Source organism: Giraffa tippelskirchi, chromosome 7 (assembly GCF_054371585.1).
Source record: "Giraffa tippelskirchi isolate mGirTip1 chromosome 7, T2T-mGirTip1v1.2.pri, whole genome shotgun sequence".
In the NCBI taxonomy this organism is placed as follows: domain Eukaryota; kingdom Metazoa; phylum Chordata; class Mammalia; order Artiodactyla; family Giraffidae; genus Giraffa; species Giraffa tippelskirchi.
The window spans coordinates 105673072-105690790 of NC_137281.1; the positions used below are offsets into that span (position 1 = coordinate 105673072).

A 17719-nucleotide genomic window follows, 5' to 3' on the forward strand; every position below is an offset into this window, starting at 1 on the left:
CACTACATTATCTTTCTGAGCTACTCCTATTTATGAATAATCTACCATATTACCTTGGATTAAAACTGATTGTGAAAGAAGTCTTCAGATAACACTGAAATACCAAGAAAAGTAAAGCAAACTAATACTATATGCCATAGGATATAACAGGGCTACAAGTATGTGCTATCATTATTCAGGATAACCGGACTACTATTTCTAAATAATCAAAACCACATATTTAATCCATATTAAAAAGAGGGAGATACAGTAAATATCTGACTCCTTACTATACATGCTGCTAAGTCACTGCAGTCGTGTCCGACTCTGTACAATCCCATAGACGGCAGCCCACCAGGCTCCTCTCTCTGTCCCTGGGATTCTCCAGGCAAGAATACTGGAGTGGGTTGCCATTTCCTTCTCCAATGCATGAAAGTGAAAAGTGAAAGTGAAGTCACTCAGTTGTGTCCGACTCTTCGCGACCCCAGGGACTGTAGCCTACCAGGCTCCTCCGTCCATGGGATTTTCCAGGCAAGCGTACTGGAGTGGGCTGCCATTGCTTTCTCCACCTTACTATACATGACATGGTACTATAACAGCCCCAAATAGTATCTATCATTTTACTACCAGAAAACATGACAAAGAGTGACTTTATCCTCACAAAATTTTCTATATCTTTTCAAAATGCAGCATTCTGCCTAACACTATACCACCCTTCCTTTCTCCAGTCCCCCTTTAAATATAACTAGTTACCTAAGCAGCTAACACATGTACATGTATGTACACTTAGGCACAGAAATGCAGACTCTTAAACAGAACGCTTTTTCTTATTGAGCACTGCTACCTATCTTCATTCAGTTCCACAGGTCATTTTAAGTCGAATTTGGAAAGAACTAATTTATAGGCTAGCTTTTCCCTGCCTTTCAATAGTTATTTTATAAATATATAAAATGTACTCTGTGTGGCTTTTAAGCTTATTCACATAGACAGGTTTATAAAAGCGGTTGGAGGAAAGTGACTCTATATGAATACAATTCAGAATTGTTAATTCAAACAGAATTAGGTTTATTTTCATAATATGATACATTAATATTTTACTAGATAAAAGTAAAAAAAACTGGCGGACTCAAAATCAAAGAGAATAAACAGTCATTTGAGGATCCTAGTTTTTAAAAAGACATTTGTGGACAATTAAATAATATGCTCTTTGTAAACACTGTCATCAGCTCAAATATACAAATTCCTGAAGAATCTCTCTACTAGGTGATGGTTAGTAAAAAAGTTTAAGTTATATACACTTATACACATACTTAAAATTATGAAAATGACATATCTTAAATTAGCCACAATTCATAATAAGTTAAAACTGTATCAGCACTGATGTTTTAAAGCATGAATAGCTGAAAGGTATACTTAATAACAAAAAGTCTGACAGTACAGTAAGTAAGAGCTGGGATGTAATCATCACAGTATCAAACAAAACTGAAAAAAAAATTAAGGAATGTTAAAATAACTTAGTTATTCAAAGTGGAGAAAGAGATGAGTGCTCTTTTAATAAATGACAGCATTAGGATTAAGGAAAGAGAGAAATAATTAACTATCTTGTACAGTGGTCCCACCACAAGTATTGTTCCAGAACCCCCATGCAGATACCAAAATCTGAGGATGCTGAAGTCCCTCATATAAAATGATGTCATGTAGCACTTGCATATAACCTATGCACACCCTTCCATATAATTTAAATTATCTCTAGAGTATGTATAATACCTAATACAATGTCAATGTTATATAAACAGTGACCCAGCACCTGGCAAATTTCAAGTTTTGTTTCTTTTTGGAATTTTCCAGAATTGAAAAAAAAAACTTCTATCTGTAGTTGGTTGAAGCTGTACATGCAGATACAGACAGCCAACCATACTTGACTATCAGAATGAAAGCAAGTAGCAAACCTTTAGGTAGGCACTTAAATCCAAAATGTAAGAAAATTGTTTCTGGCAGGTTAACGATTGGGAAAAAAAAAAAGCCTAAAACACCACCTGTCTATCCCCAACAAAACAAAGAAAAACACAAACAACAAAACTAGAATAGGTTGCTCCAAAACCCATATGATTATTTTTAAGACTTTATAAAGTTTTGGTCCAAGTTGGCTAATAAATATGTGGTCCAGAATTCTACCAGTGAACATCTCTAAGTCTTCACAGTTAACTAAGTACTCTTTATATCTCACTTAACCCTCACAGCAATCTTGTGAGGTTGTTACTGTTACTATCCTCCTCATGTTACAATTGAGAAAACTGAGTGCAGCAACATGGATGGATTTAGAGATGATCACACTAAGTGAAGTAAATCAGAAAGAGAAAGACAAAGTACCATATGATATCACTTATATGTGGAATTTAATGTGACACAAAGAACCTATCTACGACACGGAAACAGACTCACAGAAGTAGAGAACAGACTTACTGGTTGTCAACAGGGAAGGGTAGTGGGGAAGGGTGGACTGGAAATTTGGGCATAGCAGATGTAAACTATTACATACACAATATATAAACAACAAGGTCCTACTGTATATAGCACAGGGAACTATGTTCAATATCCTGTGATAAACCATAAAGGAAAAGAGTATGAAAAAGTATATATATATGGATAACTGAAATACTTTATAGTATAGCAGAAATTAATACATTGTAAATCAACTACACTTCAATTTAAAAAATTTAAAAATAGATATAATTTATGAGAAAAAAAAAAAAAAGAAACCTGAGGCCGAGAGACAAGAGATGGTGACTGGCTCAAAATTAAAGAGAAGGAAGCAGCTGGATCCTCTTGATTCCTTCCCTTCAACTACTGATTCTCAGTGGAAGGCAGGGATGGTGGCAGGACCAGTGACTGTGTGAAAGAGACGGCCTCAGGGAACAATCACTGTCATGTTCCCCAACTGTGTAGTTCTTGGGCACGTGTGGGAAGTACAGCTCTTAACTGACAACAGGGTTTCTTCCTATTCTACACTGGTTAAAAACACCTACAAGCCTCAACATTAATTATACTAGATTATAATTACCCTAAATAACAACATTTAAAAATAATATATATTAAAATTACATTTCTCTACTTGTCCATGGTTTATTTATCATATTATTTTCTCATATACATACCTGACAATGACATTAAAGTATTGTTGATAACATAGAGCCAAGTACATTTCCGTGGAAATAACTATTAAGAAAAAAGTAGATAATTAAAACCCTCCAGTTTCATTCCCTTACCCCTCAAGCTCCAAATTTCAACAGTCTGAAAGAGTAGAAAAATAACTATTTCTATCTTTCAGTAAATTACCACAAACTCATGGAAAAAAGTCTTTAGACATGAACTTATAAAGAGTACGATTTCACCACTTTAAATATTTAAATCAAAAAATTAAAACTGGGGCCCATATAAATTGACCTAAAATTAAGATATTTCCTTTATTCAATTAGTCCAAGCTAATTTTTTGAGTTAAAACTCCTAAATTACCTGTTCCATCGTTGCCTCATGTAGCTCATTGAGATTCAATGTATAAATACCATCTTCAGTTCCGAAAATAATGTACTGATCTAAAATAGTTGAGATAAATCACCAGAATTTACTAACATTTTCTGAAATCATTCATTAAAATAATGGCCTTATATTTTAATGGTATTAAGAATCAGATAGCCACCCACCCATCCAAAGAAAAATTATTTTCTAAAACCCATGCTACCTTCTTTAACTCCTTCCCCAATTGTTCATTTTTTAAAAAGTAAATACATTGTTACTAACTCTGCTTTATCTTACTATAAAATTTTTTAAAACGAAATTTTCATTACATGTCATCTTATTCAAACACAGTGAATAAATGAGAAAGAAGTAAAACTGTTAACAGATGTCAATGGATTGTCAATGGATGTTAAAACTAGTCAGTGAAAGCTTGATGAACAAGAGGATATTTATCAAATCTCAATGTATCTCCACACTAGCTACCTATCAATTATTTTGGGAAATTAATTAAGCAATTACTTAGAAAGGGAAAAATAGGAACTTGACAGAAGAGAAGGCTAGTGAACACCACCTTAACCAACTGGTCAACGTTAATGTCACTAGCACTTGGATAAGTTGATACGTAGTGCCTCCTGATATGATGAACTAAGAACACAAAAACACTTCTGTGATATTCCTTCCCAAAATGCACAACTTGATCTACGCATGAGGACTGATCGGACAAACCCAAATTAAGGGACATTCTACAAAATAAGCAGCCTCAAAATATGGCACAATCAAGTGAGACAGAAAAGTTGAGAAACTTTCAGACTAAAGGAGACTAAAGGCATGATAGGTAAATCCAACACGTGAACTTGAACTAGATGTTGGATTGGGGGGAAAAAAGAGGGGGAGGAAAACGAAAGACACTCCTGGGATAATTAATAAAACTTAAATATGGACTGTGGATTAAAAAACAGTATTATATCAAGGATAAAGTTTCTGATCTTTATAATAGTACTGTGATTATATAAGAGATGATTCTTGCTCCTAGGAAACACAAAGTGAAGTGTAAGGGGAAGAGGAGCATGGTGTCCACAACTCACCCTTCAAGTGATTCAGAAAAAAAAATGCACATAAAGATAGAAAATAGTAAAACAAATGTGGCAAAAGGATGAACACACACACTACTATATATAAAATGGAGAGCCAACAAAGATCTACTGTGTAGCACAGCAAACTCTACTCGATATTCTGTGATAACCTATATGGGAAAGAACCTAAAAAGGAATGAATATATGTATGTGTGTAAGTGAATCACTTTTCTGTACACCTGAAACTAACACAATACTGTAAATCAACTATACTTAAATAAATAAATAAACAGTATGGTGTTGGTGAGGGTGTTTAAAAAAAAGAAACACTTGATGATTCTGAGTATATCAAAGTCTCTTGTACTATTTCTCTAGCTTTTCTGTATGTGTAAACTTCTAGCAAAATAAAAAGTTACAAATATTAAAAAAAAATTTGCTTCCTGTTAATATTATTTTGTTATACTTTCTAATGATGGCACATAAAGCAGATAATTACACAACCTGTCTTGATGACTGTGTTGAAGTAGAAACAAACATTTCCAGAACACCCTCCACTGCCTAACCTCTGCTAATTTCCAGACAACCAGGTTGGCTCCTTTCTTCTTTGCAACAAGGTGAGTATTATGAGTATTTATGTTATAAATGATCGCACTGAGAACCAGAGGTATTGAGTATCTTTTCCAAGTCAAACAGTAATGACAGCTAGGGAACTCAATCCATATATTTTTGATTGCAAATTTTCCCCATGTGTTATGCTTCCTCACTTTAAAATCACATAGCCTAAATTTTTAAGAGTAAATTTTACTTTATCATTTCAGACTTTCAAAAACATTATAATAATACAACAAATTCTTGAATATACTTCATGCAGATCCCAAAATGTCAACATTTGCTACTTTTGTTTTTATCCTTCTTTCTCTCTGCACACACATTTCCCCTCCTTTCCTGAATTAAGTTATAAGCATGATACCCCTTTATTCCTAAATATTTGTGTGCATTTCTTAAAAAAAAAAAAAAAAAAAAAAGTCTTACACAACCACAGAACAATGATCAAAATCAGGATACATCAAAATCAGGGAATCAGGATATTCAGGACACTGAAACTATATATTATCTAATATCTTGACTCTGAGATTATCAATTGGCCCAGTACTGTCTTTGTAAATAAAAAAAAAGCCAAATTATGGTTGCAATCAGTTGTGACATCTCTTCCATGTCTTTTAAGGAATTGTTCTTGTATAATCTTAAATTCAAATGCTTTTAAACCAAAACTGTTACCTATTTAGGTTGTTACACTAAATAGTAAGACCTATACTATTTAGTCTCTAGGTTGCACTTTTAAAGTAAAAAGCCCTCAGTTCAGTGATCATAAAGATCCTTTCCAATAATAAATACTTTATTAGAGAGGTATATAAAAGTTTCAGAAATGTTACCTTTTGTATCAGGATGTATCCAAGATGTTGCACAATTAATTTTCAAAGGGCAGCCATCAAAAACTTTGGAAAAACATGCTCCCATCTTATTTAAAAAGAAAGAAATGTTGACTTATTTGATTAGATAATTTTTATATTCTTAGAAAATAGCTGAAGATTATTATGAAATGCTAAACTGACTCTTATTTGCATATACTTATGGTCTCATTACAAAACAAAATTCATATTTTGATATATTGATTAACTCCTTCTATCAAGAGAGTTTCATACTCTTTCCGTGAGTAATCCACTATTTTAGAGCAAAAATATCAGATTACCAAAACATCTACATATGTCAATGATACATTCTAGGTACTTAAGTCACAAATTATCTTTAGGACTAAGATTTAATAATGCAAAACAATGATTTTATTGAGTAACATAACAGTTATATTTGCAGTTTACGTCCATAATAGTGATGAGACAAAAAGACTAATATTTAAGCTTAACTTTTATTGTATAAAAGGAAACAATTTAAAAGGCACCCATTCTTATGACTGGCTGAACTACATTACAGAGAGGATCTACTGAAAGGCCAGAGAAGAGAAGCTTCTGTGTTCCTTTCTACTGTGCATAGTTCAATGTAAAAATGACTTCAGGCATAGAAAGATATTTAACCCACATAATGAAGGGGATACAATACTATTAATATCATCACATTAAAGTGAAATTGGCCTTTGTAGGCTAATTGAAAAACTTAACTCTCCATATTTATAAAAATGGAAATTCACCCAACTCTAACTAACTGACTCAAATAAGGGTACATGATGGATTCACGGTATATTCAAATGCATTTGATGCCTCAGTATTTTATGAATCCTTCAACACCTTAAGATACTCGACAGCAAATAAACAATCTTCAGCTTCTAAAGAAAAATTGGCAAATGGCTCAAATAAAAATATTCCTTACCAGTACTTTTGGGGTCGGTGGAAGGCCATTGATTACTGGTTTCTGTGGGAAAAATAATTTGTAATACTGTAAGACCTCTTAAAGCCTTAAAAAAAAGCTTTATACATTTAGAAGTCCAGTTATTCCGAGTCTTGAATTAAATAGACTATGCCCCTTATATGATACAGTATTAGTTACAACTAATCACCAAATGCCTGTTATACATACAGGGAAATCCCGCTTGTCCTTTTTCCGTGGTAACTGTGGTGCTTGTGCTGATCCTTCTGTGTTTTCACTAATCAATTTTGAAATACCATCTCCATTTCCTAAAGAGAATCACAGTTAAAAGTTGAATGACCATAAAAATAAGTTTTCCTTGAAAAATAATTTCCCTTTCCCCCCAGTACTTGTTTTCCATTTGGGTGAACCTTCATTAGGAAATATTCTCTACTTTCAGATGAGTTAAAGTATTTTTGGTGCCTTTCTCTAGATCCTGCAGCAGTAGCACTGCAACTATAGCAGTGGTCTTAATCCATGAAAACAACAAATGTCTTGCTGTACTGTGAGAAAAGTGAAACATGACCTACTAATGTAGATATTCAAGGCCTTCAGAGTTTAACTTCGCTCTACCTTTTAAAGTTCTATTTCACAGTATACACTCTTCAAAAGCTCACACTCCTATATACTAGGCTGTACTTCCAACACAAGCTAGATTTTCCTGCTTCAGTGCATTTGTTTATTCTTTCTTGTTCTCTAAGAAAGTCTGTCAGTACTGGTTCCAACTATCAAAGGCTCACCAAGGGCCTACCTCCTCTCTACCCTATCCTTATCTCCCTCAGAAAGCTCTGGTGTTCTGTTACATATAGTTACTTATTGTAGGAGACACTTAAAATGTCTTGTCTGATTTTATGTGCGCATGGATATAACTTTTGCTATAGATCATGAACTTCTGGAGGGCAGGGTCATCCATTCATCTTTCTAGATCCTATAATATTTAGTAAGAGATCAAATTAGGGTTGAATTGAATTGAATCTATTTATAGTCCATCCATGTGGAATTTTAAAGAACTTTCACAAAGTTTTAAACAGTAATAAGACTGACTAAAGAAAAAAAAAGACAGTCTTTAAAATTTGAACAAAATGGCTTTTTTTTCAGTTTTCACTTTGATTTATTTACCGAGATCACAGTATCTAGCTGTATGCACTCCAGGGCTGCTGATACTGCTAGCCATACCAATAGAGGAAGTCTCGGCTACAGGACCACAACTGGGGCTACTCTGTCTTCTGAGAACTTGGGGAGCTCTGTTCTCTGAATCAGGACAACGTTTTACAGTTGATGACTTTTCTTCATCTGGGAGGTTGTCTTCAGGGTAACTGTTTATCCTTGGCTAGTTGATAATAAGACATAAAAATACTTTAATAAATTTGGACATAAAACATTAACACTGTTATTATTATGTATCAAAGACTTAGGGAGAGAAAATATGCCTTTTTTTCTTTTTCCTACATAGCTCAATTCACTGGGCCATGTAAGTAAGGTAAATAAGAGCTTAGTTATTGTCTCAAACCAACTATGAACTTGCCATGTGACTTTTAATAGCCCTAGCCCCAAACTGACGTTTTTATAACCAATAAAATCATATACACAATCCATGAAATATTTAATAACTAGAAACAAGCAAGGAAAATGACTTGATGAAGTGTGACTCTAGTGAAATGTCCAACTGTAGTAATAAATGAGGATTGTAAACGATGAACTCCTCTCCTTTCAACGTGGTCAAGCATTTTCTTAAATGACTAATAATCTATCTTTGTCTTTTTCTAATAGCTATAAAGATACTGTATTTATCATGAAATGTTTTAAAATATATTTTTACATCTTCATAATATGCTCTTGATATCTAAAATATATTTAAGAGAATTGTGAACAAATTCAAGAAAGTTACTTTTAAAATTTATTATTTAAACAAGGATTTATTGCTGAAAATCTTTAAGTTGCTTACCTTGGGAGGTAGGGGAGGTGGTATTGCACGTTTTGAGGTTGACCTAACACAAAGAGAAAAATGCAATTTAGATGGTTTTAAGTAACCATAACATAAAACAGAGAAAGCATTAAATCTGCATTAAAATCTGCTTCTATTCAAGGAATATAAAAGACAACTGGATCACGGCACAGAGTAACTTTAAAACCTACAGGAAGACCTAAGATCTCATTCTGTCAAACTGTGTTAGTATGACTATAAAATAGAGCTTTTATAATGTCAACAGTCTTTTTTACTTTGTGGTTATGCTTTGCTACATTTAATATGTAATAAAAACTAGATTAAACTCAGTTAAAAAAAGATTCAGAATTTTAGAGCTGGAATCCACAGTGAATCATACATTCAAATAGCTCTATCATCAAACCCTTCATTACTCCAAGTGGGGTCCAGAGATCATCAACGTTAGTAACACACGGAAACGTTTTTTCTGGCCACATCATGCAGCTTATAGGATCTCAGTTCCCCAACGAGGCATTGAACTCAGGCCCTCAGCAGTGAAAGCGTTGAGTCCTAATCCCTAGACCACCAGGGAATTCCCAAGGAAACTTTTATAAATGTAGCCCCTAGACCTACTTAGTCAGAATTTGCATTTTATCAAAATTTCCAGGTGATCCTCCAGGCATATCAAAATTTGAGAATCACTGATCTAGCCCACTGGTTTCATACATTTATCCACAGTCATTGCAATCAATCCGGAAGCTTTGAGGATTCTTAGATTCCACTTCCAAAGACTATCTTCCATAGCAAGGGCTGGCAAACTTTTTCTATAAAGGGTTAGACAATAAATATTGTAGGCTCTACGAATCATATAGTGGTCACAACTACTGAACTCTAATGTTGTAAGCATGAAAGCAGCCATGGATAAACTTATGAGCATGGTATATTCCAACTAACCTTCATTTATGAACACTGAAATTTAAATTTCATATAATTTTCATGTGTAACAAAATTACTTCGCCTTTTGATTTTTTTCAACCATTAAAAAATGTAAATATCATTTTAGTTTGTGAGATGCACAAAATACAGGGTCAGATTTGGCTTACAGGCCACACTTTGCCAACCCCAGACCTGAAATCCTAATGTGGGGGTCCTGGAATCTGTACTTCCACAAGAGCTCTCTAGGCACTGCAATGCACTAACACGTTTGAAACAACTCACCCAGGTCAGCCCCATCACTTAATCATTGAGGAAAGACAGGTCTAGAATATGAAGAAATCACACTTCAGAGATGGATCTGGGGCTTTCTGATGTCTACTATGGTACTTTTTCCCACATCATCATGCAGCTCATCTTTCAGTATACTAACATTACACGTACTGTATTTTTATTTAGAGAATAAATCCCTAGAACTTAATGATCAACACATGATACCTTTGGACAATTAAAAAAAGTCAGAAGCTTTTTATTGACAAGAGACATAGTACAATTTTTATAAGAATAAAAATTAAAATTTATTAGAATAAATCACTCACCACCAAATGTTGTTCTTTTACAATCAAGTAAAATAATGTTAGAAAAACAACTTACTTGCCAGTATTTGCACCATCAACAAAAGGATTCCACCGTAACAGAAAATTCGGGTCTGATGATACTCCCTATGAAGGTAAAAAAGAGTTTAAACATGTTACCTTATAACAGGTATTCAGTCACTTTATTTCATTCAAGAAAATACTCTTTGTCATGATTATTGATCATCTTGGCTTTCAACTGTTTAGTCTCTAGCTACACTTGCTGTCATTTGCCATATTTATGCCAATAACTCATTATTAGTTGGCTTAAATGTATGAAAGATTATAAACACAGCTTAAAATGTGACAAGCCCTCTTTACCAATATGCTAGTACATTCCAAAGCAAAACAGAAAAATGTTAACTTTGAATTATGTGCATCACTACTCTACTAGCATGGAGTAGCATGGAGAACTAAGCACTGTTTTAGTCAATTATCTTCAATTTATTGGTGCCATATTTTTTCTGACTACCATGAAAATTGAGAATTTATTGTCCAGCAATATATACAGTAGGAAGAGCACCACTTCCAAATTTAAGAATGAAGAGATCCACTAACAGAAGATAATTACTATAAAAACTATACTTTTACTAATGGTTAAAAATAAAGTAGATGTTAGAATAACATCTAGGCCAACTCTAATAATATCATGCTCTATCTACTGTTTCTTTTCTTTTAGATAAGAAAAAGGGTTAACCAAACAGTAATCTAAAATATGAGCAATGGTTTAAAAAAAAGGGGCTATATTAATAAATAAATATTAAAAACAGTAAGGCAATGCAAAATTGCACTCTAAACCTAACAGAATCAGTAAGTAAAAAGATCCTGAGAACTTAAAGCTTAGCATCAAATACCATGTATTTAATAACTTTATGTGAATTCTTCAAGACTTACAAGTGTCAAAATGAATGGTTAAAATGGTATATTACACACTGTACCCCAGTCAAAATTTACACCTAACTATAAGCTTTTTCAAACTTTAATTGGTGAAATGTGTGTTAGTCGCTCAGTCATGTCCAACTCTTTGCAACCCCATCGTCTGTCCATGGAATTCTCTAGGCAAGAATACTGGAGTGGGTTGCCATTCCCTTCTCCAGGGGATCTTCCTGACCCAGGGATGGAACCCGGGTCTCCTGCACTGCAGGCAGATTCTCCACCGTCTGAGCTACCAGGGAATGGGTGAAATACATTATCAAAACTTAACACTTTGAGGAGTATATTACTTTTTTCTTTAGTCAAAATATACCTAATTATAAGTTTCCTCAAATTTTAATGTGTAAAATATTTTAAAAGTCATAAGTCCTACCATTTCATCCCGTGCTTCTGTTTCTTTTCTCAAAGGAGGTTCAAACTGTAATTTGTCAACTGTAAAATATAACAGATATTCAGAAACTTTATCTTAAAGGATTAATCTTGAAAATGCAAAGAGAAGCATGTATATTGGAGAGGGAAGAAGGGAGAGAAGAGAAGAGGAAAAGACAAAAACTCTTAATCTTTTTACTACCAGAACACTCCAAAAGAAAGTAACAATTTGGTATCTTCCTAACAATTCTACTTAATTCTTGATTGGAATCAGGAAATTAAACAGCAATTTTGTGTATAAAAGATTTTTTAAAAACTAACTAAAAGTAGGTGAGAAAGCAAACACTTTAAGGATGTTTCTATCCAGGCTATAGACTCTGTCTTGAGACTAATTTAAACTACAAATTTATGACAGGATGAACCCTCCAAAATTACTTATAATTATCAAAAATAACAAATATTTGTCCAATGAATTATTACTATGGCATTCAGGAATCTAATATTATATTTTGCTAAATGTATATCTGATCTGGCCTAATCAGACCAATTTTAGAATTACTCCTAACGGAGTAACTTCTTTTACATGAAATATTCTGTAAATCAGAGAAAAGGATGACTTATTACCTACTCATGAAGTACACAGAATTTTAAAATTCTAAAATACAATGTAATTAAAAGACCAACAAATTAAAATATACACACTTGCATTGTAGAGATACAAGTTTCCTAAATACAATCTTGATAAACAAAATACACTAAAAAAAGGTCTTTCAAAAAGGGTCCAGTTATCTTTATCCCTAAAAACAAGATTTATAAAGCAACACAGACCACTTACATAATTCATGACACTAAACAAAAACATTAAGTCATAAAATTTTCAAAGAAAGATATTCCATAAAATGTATTATCTACTTTTCAAAAATAACATAAAATAAAAAGAAGTTGCTTATTTAGAATGACTTCTTAACATAAAAAAATCTTAATTTAAGAGCCATTACTATAATTCACAAAGAACCACTTCTCTCATTTGAGACAGAGATGAGTTAAAGGTATTTTTCTTTTGGTCACAACAAGAAATACTGGCACGCAGGTCTAGAGATGAATTATAAAACATATAAATATGGAAAGAAAAGAAAGAAAATATCATTTTCCATTACAATTATATAATTAGCAAATTTCAAGACTTAAAACATTACTAGAGAAAGTTCATAAATTCTCATTAAACATATAGTAAAATATCAACTGTATCCATCCATACCAGTATCAGTAATTGAAAATAAAATTTTCAATTTCATTTCTTTTATAACAACATAAACATTTAAGCTGTTTTACTTTATCACATGAAAAGTATTCCTTAAAAAAAAAAATCAAATTCCTATGACAAGTCTAAAATTACTACAGCCATGACTTATGGCAAAGAATGCTAGAGTCTCCAATATCATTGTTCTGCTTAGAAGAATAGACTCCACAGTTCTAATGAGGTGGACGGAACTGGAGCCTATTGTACAGAGTGAAGTAAGTCAGAAAAAGAAACACCAATACAGTATATAAACACATATATATGGAATTTAGAAAGACAGTAACGACGATCCTATATGCAAGGCAGCAAGAGACACAGATGGAAAAAACAGACCTTTTGGTCTACGTGGGAGAAGGGGAGGGTGGGATGATTTGAGTGAATAGCATTGAAACATGTATATTACCATATGTAAAATAAATGACCTGCTTTGATGCATGAAGCAGGGCACTCAAAGCCCTCTGGGACAACCCAGAGGGATGGGGTGGGGAGGAAGGTAGGAAGGGAGGTTCAGGATGGGGAGACACATGTGCACCCATGGGTGATTCATGTTGATGTATGGCAAAAACCACCACAACATTGTAAAGAAATTATCCTCCAATTAAAATAAATAAATGAATTAATTAAAAAAAAAAAGAATAGACTCCAAGTTGTTTTGTTTCGCTTTAACAATAATCCAAGCAGTACCTTTGGCTGTGTGTTTGGCTGATAAAATATAAAGATGGGGAGGACTTCTATGATATATCCTCATTTATCTCCAACAGATGTTACTTACTATAGGCATAAACGTTAGTCGCTCATGTTTGACTCTTTGCAACCCCATGAACTATCACAGCCTGCCAGGCTCCTCAGTCCATGGGATTCTCCAGGCAAGAATACTGGAGTGGGTAGCCATTCCCTTCTCCAAGGGATCTTCCCAACCCAAGGTTTGAACCTAGGTCTCCCACATTGCAGGCAGATTCTTTACCCCTATAAAGCCAGGGTGAGTAAGGATCTTACCACCATCTATCAAAGATTAGAAACCTGTGATGTCTGGTAATCCATTGCTTCAAAATAACTGCTTCATATACCTTGTATGCACACATATATTTGTATTACATGTTGTAGTAGTTTATAGCAGAAGGGTAAGTCTAATTCCTGTTTTACATATTATACCTATCATTGAGGGGCTCCCTGGTGACTCAGACAGTAAAGAATCCTCCTGCAATTCAGGAGACCAGGGTTCGATCCCTAGGTCAGGAAGATCCCCTGGAAAAGGGAATAGCTACCCACTCCAGTATTCTTGCCTGGAGAATTCCATGGACCGAGGAGCCTGGTGAGCTATAGTCCGTGGGGTCCCAGAGAGTCGGACACAACTGAGCAACTAACACTTTCCCTTTCTAAGAAAACAGAACCCAAAGACAGTTTCACTGGGCACAGGAAAAAGGAGTAGTTCGGGGCTTCTCAGACAGTGGGAATTTGAAGGGCAGAATACCAGAGATGAGAAAACTGAACAAAGAAGGAACTCTAAAAATATGCCAAGAGGTCTCCTTAGAGAAATCTTTGGTTGCATACTAAGTTGCCCACAAGCAAAGCAATACTCTGCAAGGTATGTCAGAAAACAGCTAACACAGTGCTGTGAGCTAAATGGAAGTTTTAGTGATCACACAGTAAAAGGAAAGAAATGAATTTCCACCTAGAGGAGAGACTGCTGAATATTGTAGTAAAATCTAAGACAGGCCTTGAAAGGACTGAGATGACCTACCAGCTAATTTATGCTTCAGACACTCTTTAAAATAAAGAGGTAAAAATTCAGACATTTAATGTTGTATCACAACATCCAAGATACAATAAAAAATGACTACAGAATAAGTAGAAAAAAAATAAAATCATAACCAGTTTAAAAAAGATACAGACTCAGAGGTGACACAGATGTTGAAATTAGCAAAGATGGACACAATAAGGAAATAGATGGAAATTCTCAGTAGAGAGATAAAAACTATATATGTATATATGTATGTATATATGTATGTATCATCCATCTATCCATCCATCCATCCATTTATCTATTTTTCTATCAATCTATCTACATCAATGAAAGTCTAGATCCAGAAAATACAATATATGAAATAAAATTCACTGATAGGCTTAAATAACAGACAGAATACAACAGGAAAAAAGATCAACGAACTTAAAATCAGGGCAACAGAAACTAAACTGAAGTATACAGAACAAAAACACCTTAGGTATGTTTATGGCGGGCAGGGAGAACAGAGCCTCAGTGACCTGTGAAGCAACATCAAGTGGTCTAACATGTAACTGGAGTCCCAGAAGGAGAAGAGAGCGTCTAGGGCAGAAAAACTGAAGAAATAATGGCCCCAAATTTTATACAGCTGATAAAATATACCAATTTATAGATCTAAGAAACTCAATAAATACCAAATAAATAAAAACAAAAATGCATCTAGGCACATCACAGTTTTCAACTACAAATTAGCACTTGCCATCCCTGGGTCAGGAAGATCCCCTGGAGAAGGAAATGGCAACCCACTACAGTATTCTTGCCTGGAGAATTTCATGGACAGAGGAGCCTGGCAGGCTATACACAGTCCATGCAGTTGCAAAGAGTTAGACACAACTGAGAGACTAACACACATACCTATCTCTACAATGATTAAACCATGTGCTGCTGCAGCTGCTGACCTGGCACACCCCCTTAAGGAGTTCAACGTGGAGAGCAGAAATAAGGCACCCTGTGCTCGGGGTAGGGGTAGGGGGCTGGCAGGACAAATCATCAGATAGGTATTTTCAAAAGCTGATTTTATGAGCCCAATTCTTCTATCTCCTCATACCTAGAAAAGCACTAAAATCCTTCATGGTGATGACTATTTCTTGTGAACAACAGAAGCTTCATGAGACCAGCAGAAACTTTCTACTATAGTATGTGCTTGATTGCATGTACGCCCCCTTTACCAAAATCACAAATATACTGTCCTTCCCCCATAACTCTTTCGGAGCAGTTTCTCAGAGTTATCCGAGGTGCTGTCTCCCAGGCTGCAGTCCTCACTTTACCCCAAATAAAACTTAACTCTCATGTTGTGCATTTTTTTTTTAAAGTCAACAGTTATGGCAACCACAAAGGGATTCAAACCCTCAATTTGTAGTTGACACCGTCAAATTGCTAAGAAAACAACAAACAAATTCCACAAAAGTTTCATAGTATAGTATCTATTAATCCAACTGATACAGTTGAATATTTTCTATTTCGTGCCTTAGAAAAAAATCTGAATTGATGTCATAGATTGGGTTGTAACCTGCAGCTTAACAAATACCAATGTTGAGGAACATATGGGTGTGCTATACTTCAGATAATTTTTCAAAACTAGTTTTCCTGACAACAAAGGCTTTTGCTTTGGTTATTGTATATCTATTTCTAGAATGGCTCAAAGGTTGTTTAAAAAGGCTCAACCTTAAAAATGGCCAAAAAATGTTGCTTGAGTTTGTGTTTCCTACCTGGGAAAATTCTAATTACTTCTCTAGTAAACACTCACTTGTCTATAACTGTTACTAAGGAGGTTTGTGAGACAATAAATCTTCCTCAAAATCTCTATCACGTTTATTATTCTTAGTTTTCATGTAAAATAAAAAAGACAAATGGAATTTTCAAACTTAACTTGGATAAACTTTTAGAAATTCTTAGACCTTAGTCTAAAATGGGTTTTGTTTGTTTGGCTTGAATGAAATGAGGTCAACTTCCTCAGGGGCCCATTAATTCTCTCTCAATAAACCCAAAACTGAGTATCTTATACATCGAAGAATACTGCCCCAACGCCAGTTTCTACAATATCACAGACTAATATACCTGAGACTTGCATAGTACACAGTTTTATATTCAAACATATCCAGTGTTTCCTCTGAAATAATCTTTTCATGATTTAGAACTCAAAAACTGTCTTCTGGGAAACTTCTCTCTAAACTCAATAAATAGAATCTTGCCAGGTACTGTTAATAATTAATACAATGGTAAAACAGAGCAATGATCCTTGTATTAATTTGTCTTAATTACAGAGACATGGGACAACTTAAATCAACACAAGATGGTCTCAGCAGGAAATCTCAAACTGGAGCTGACAATCTTCAGAAGTAGATAACTGCAAGAAGGCAAGTTCTACACAAATCTGTTGAATCAAGCTGATGACAATATGAAAAGAATCATTTGTTCAAGTCCAATTGAACAAGATGACAGAAGACTCTGATTTTCATAGTTTAATGTGCATACTATAGCTCTTTAGCTACAGTTTTTTTCTTCCTCCTTGCCAGCTGAAGGTTCTGGATTGTTGACAGACTACTTGTTACCTCTTAATTATGATATCTGTAGAGTCTTTATTCTTAATACTGCTCTGTGTAGCCTCAGTCCTTGGTATGAGTCCAAATACCTGGCTAAAATTTACTTGTGAGTCAGCTAAAATCATACACTTAAACCAATAGTTGGGCAGTCATTTTCTTTATTGATACCTCTCAAATCCCCTTTGGTGCCAATTTTTTGTAATTAGTTGGTTTTCTAGGTAACTGTGAAACCAAGCAGGACCCTACAGGGATCCTGAGCACAGAAGCCTTTCTGTCCCCCATCTCCTTTAACTCAGCATCCCCCACCTTCCCGGAG

The 17719-nt window shown here is 34.4% G+C and overlaps 1 protein-coding gene across 13 annotated transcripts in view; it reads right to left on the reverse strand.

Annotated features, from left to right (window-relative positions):
- Positions 1–17719, reverse strand: part of MAP4K5 (mitogen-activated protein kinase kinase kinase kinase 5) — a 106292-nt gene that overhangs the window by 20834 nt on the left and 67739 nt on the right. For 9 of the 13 annotated variants that reach the window (XR_014059888.1, XM_081511294.1, XM_081511287.1 and 6 more), the window contains 9 exons: positions 11785–11843; positions 10498–10565; positions 8932–8974; positions 8106–8316; positions 7158–7255; positions 6951–6992; positions 6002–6086; positions 3493–3572; positions 3135–3195 (listed from right to left, as the gene is read on the reverse strand). Coding sequence is in view for 12 of the 13 variants with exons in the window: in XM_081511294.1 (XP_081367420.1) it covers positions 3135–3195; positions 3493–3572; positions 6002–6086; positions 6951–6992; positions 7158–7255; positions 8106–8316; positions 8932–8974; positions 10498–10565; positions 11785–11843 (747 nt within the window). In the remaining variant the exon portion in view is untranslated. The remainder of the gene's footprint in view (positions 1–3134; positions 3196–3492; positions 3573–6001; positions 6087–6950; positions 6993–7157; positions 7256–8105; positions 8317–8931; positions 8975–10497; positions 10566–11784; positions 11844–17719) is intronic. The other 4 variants (XM_081511296.1, XM_081511289.1, XM_081511292.1 and 1 more) reach the window with 1 other exon arrangement.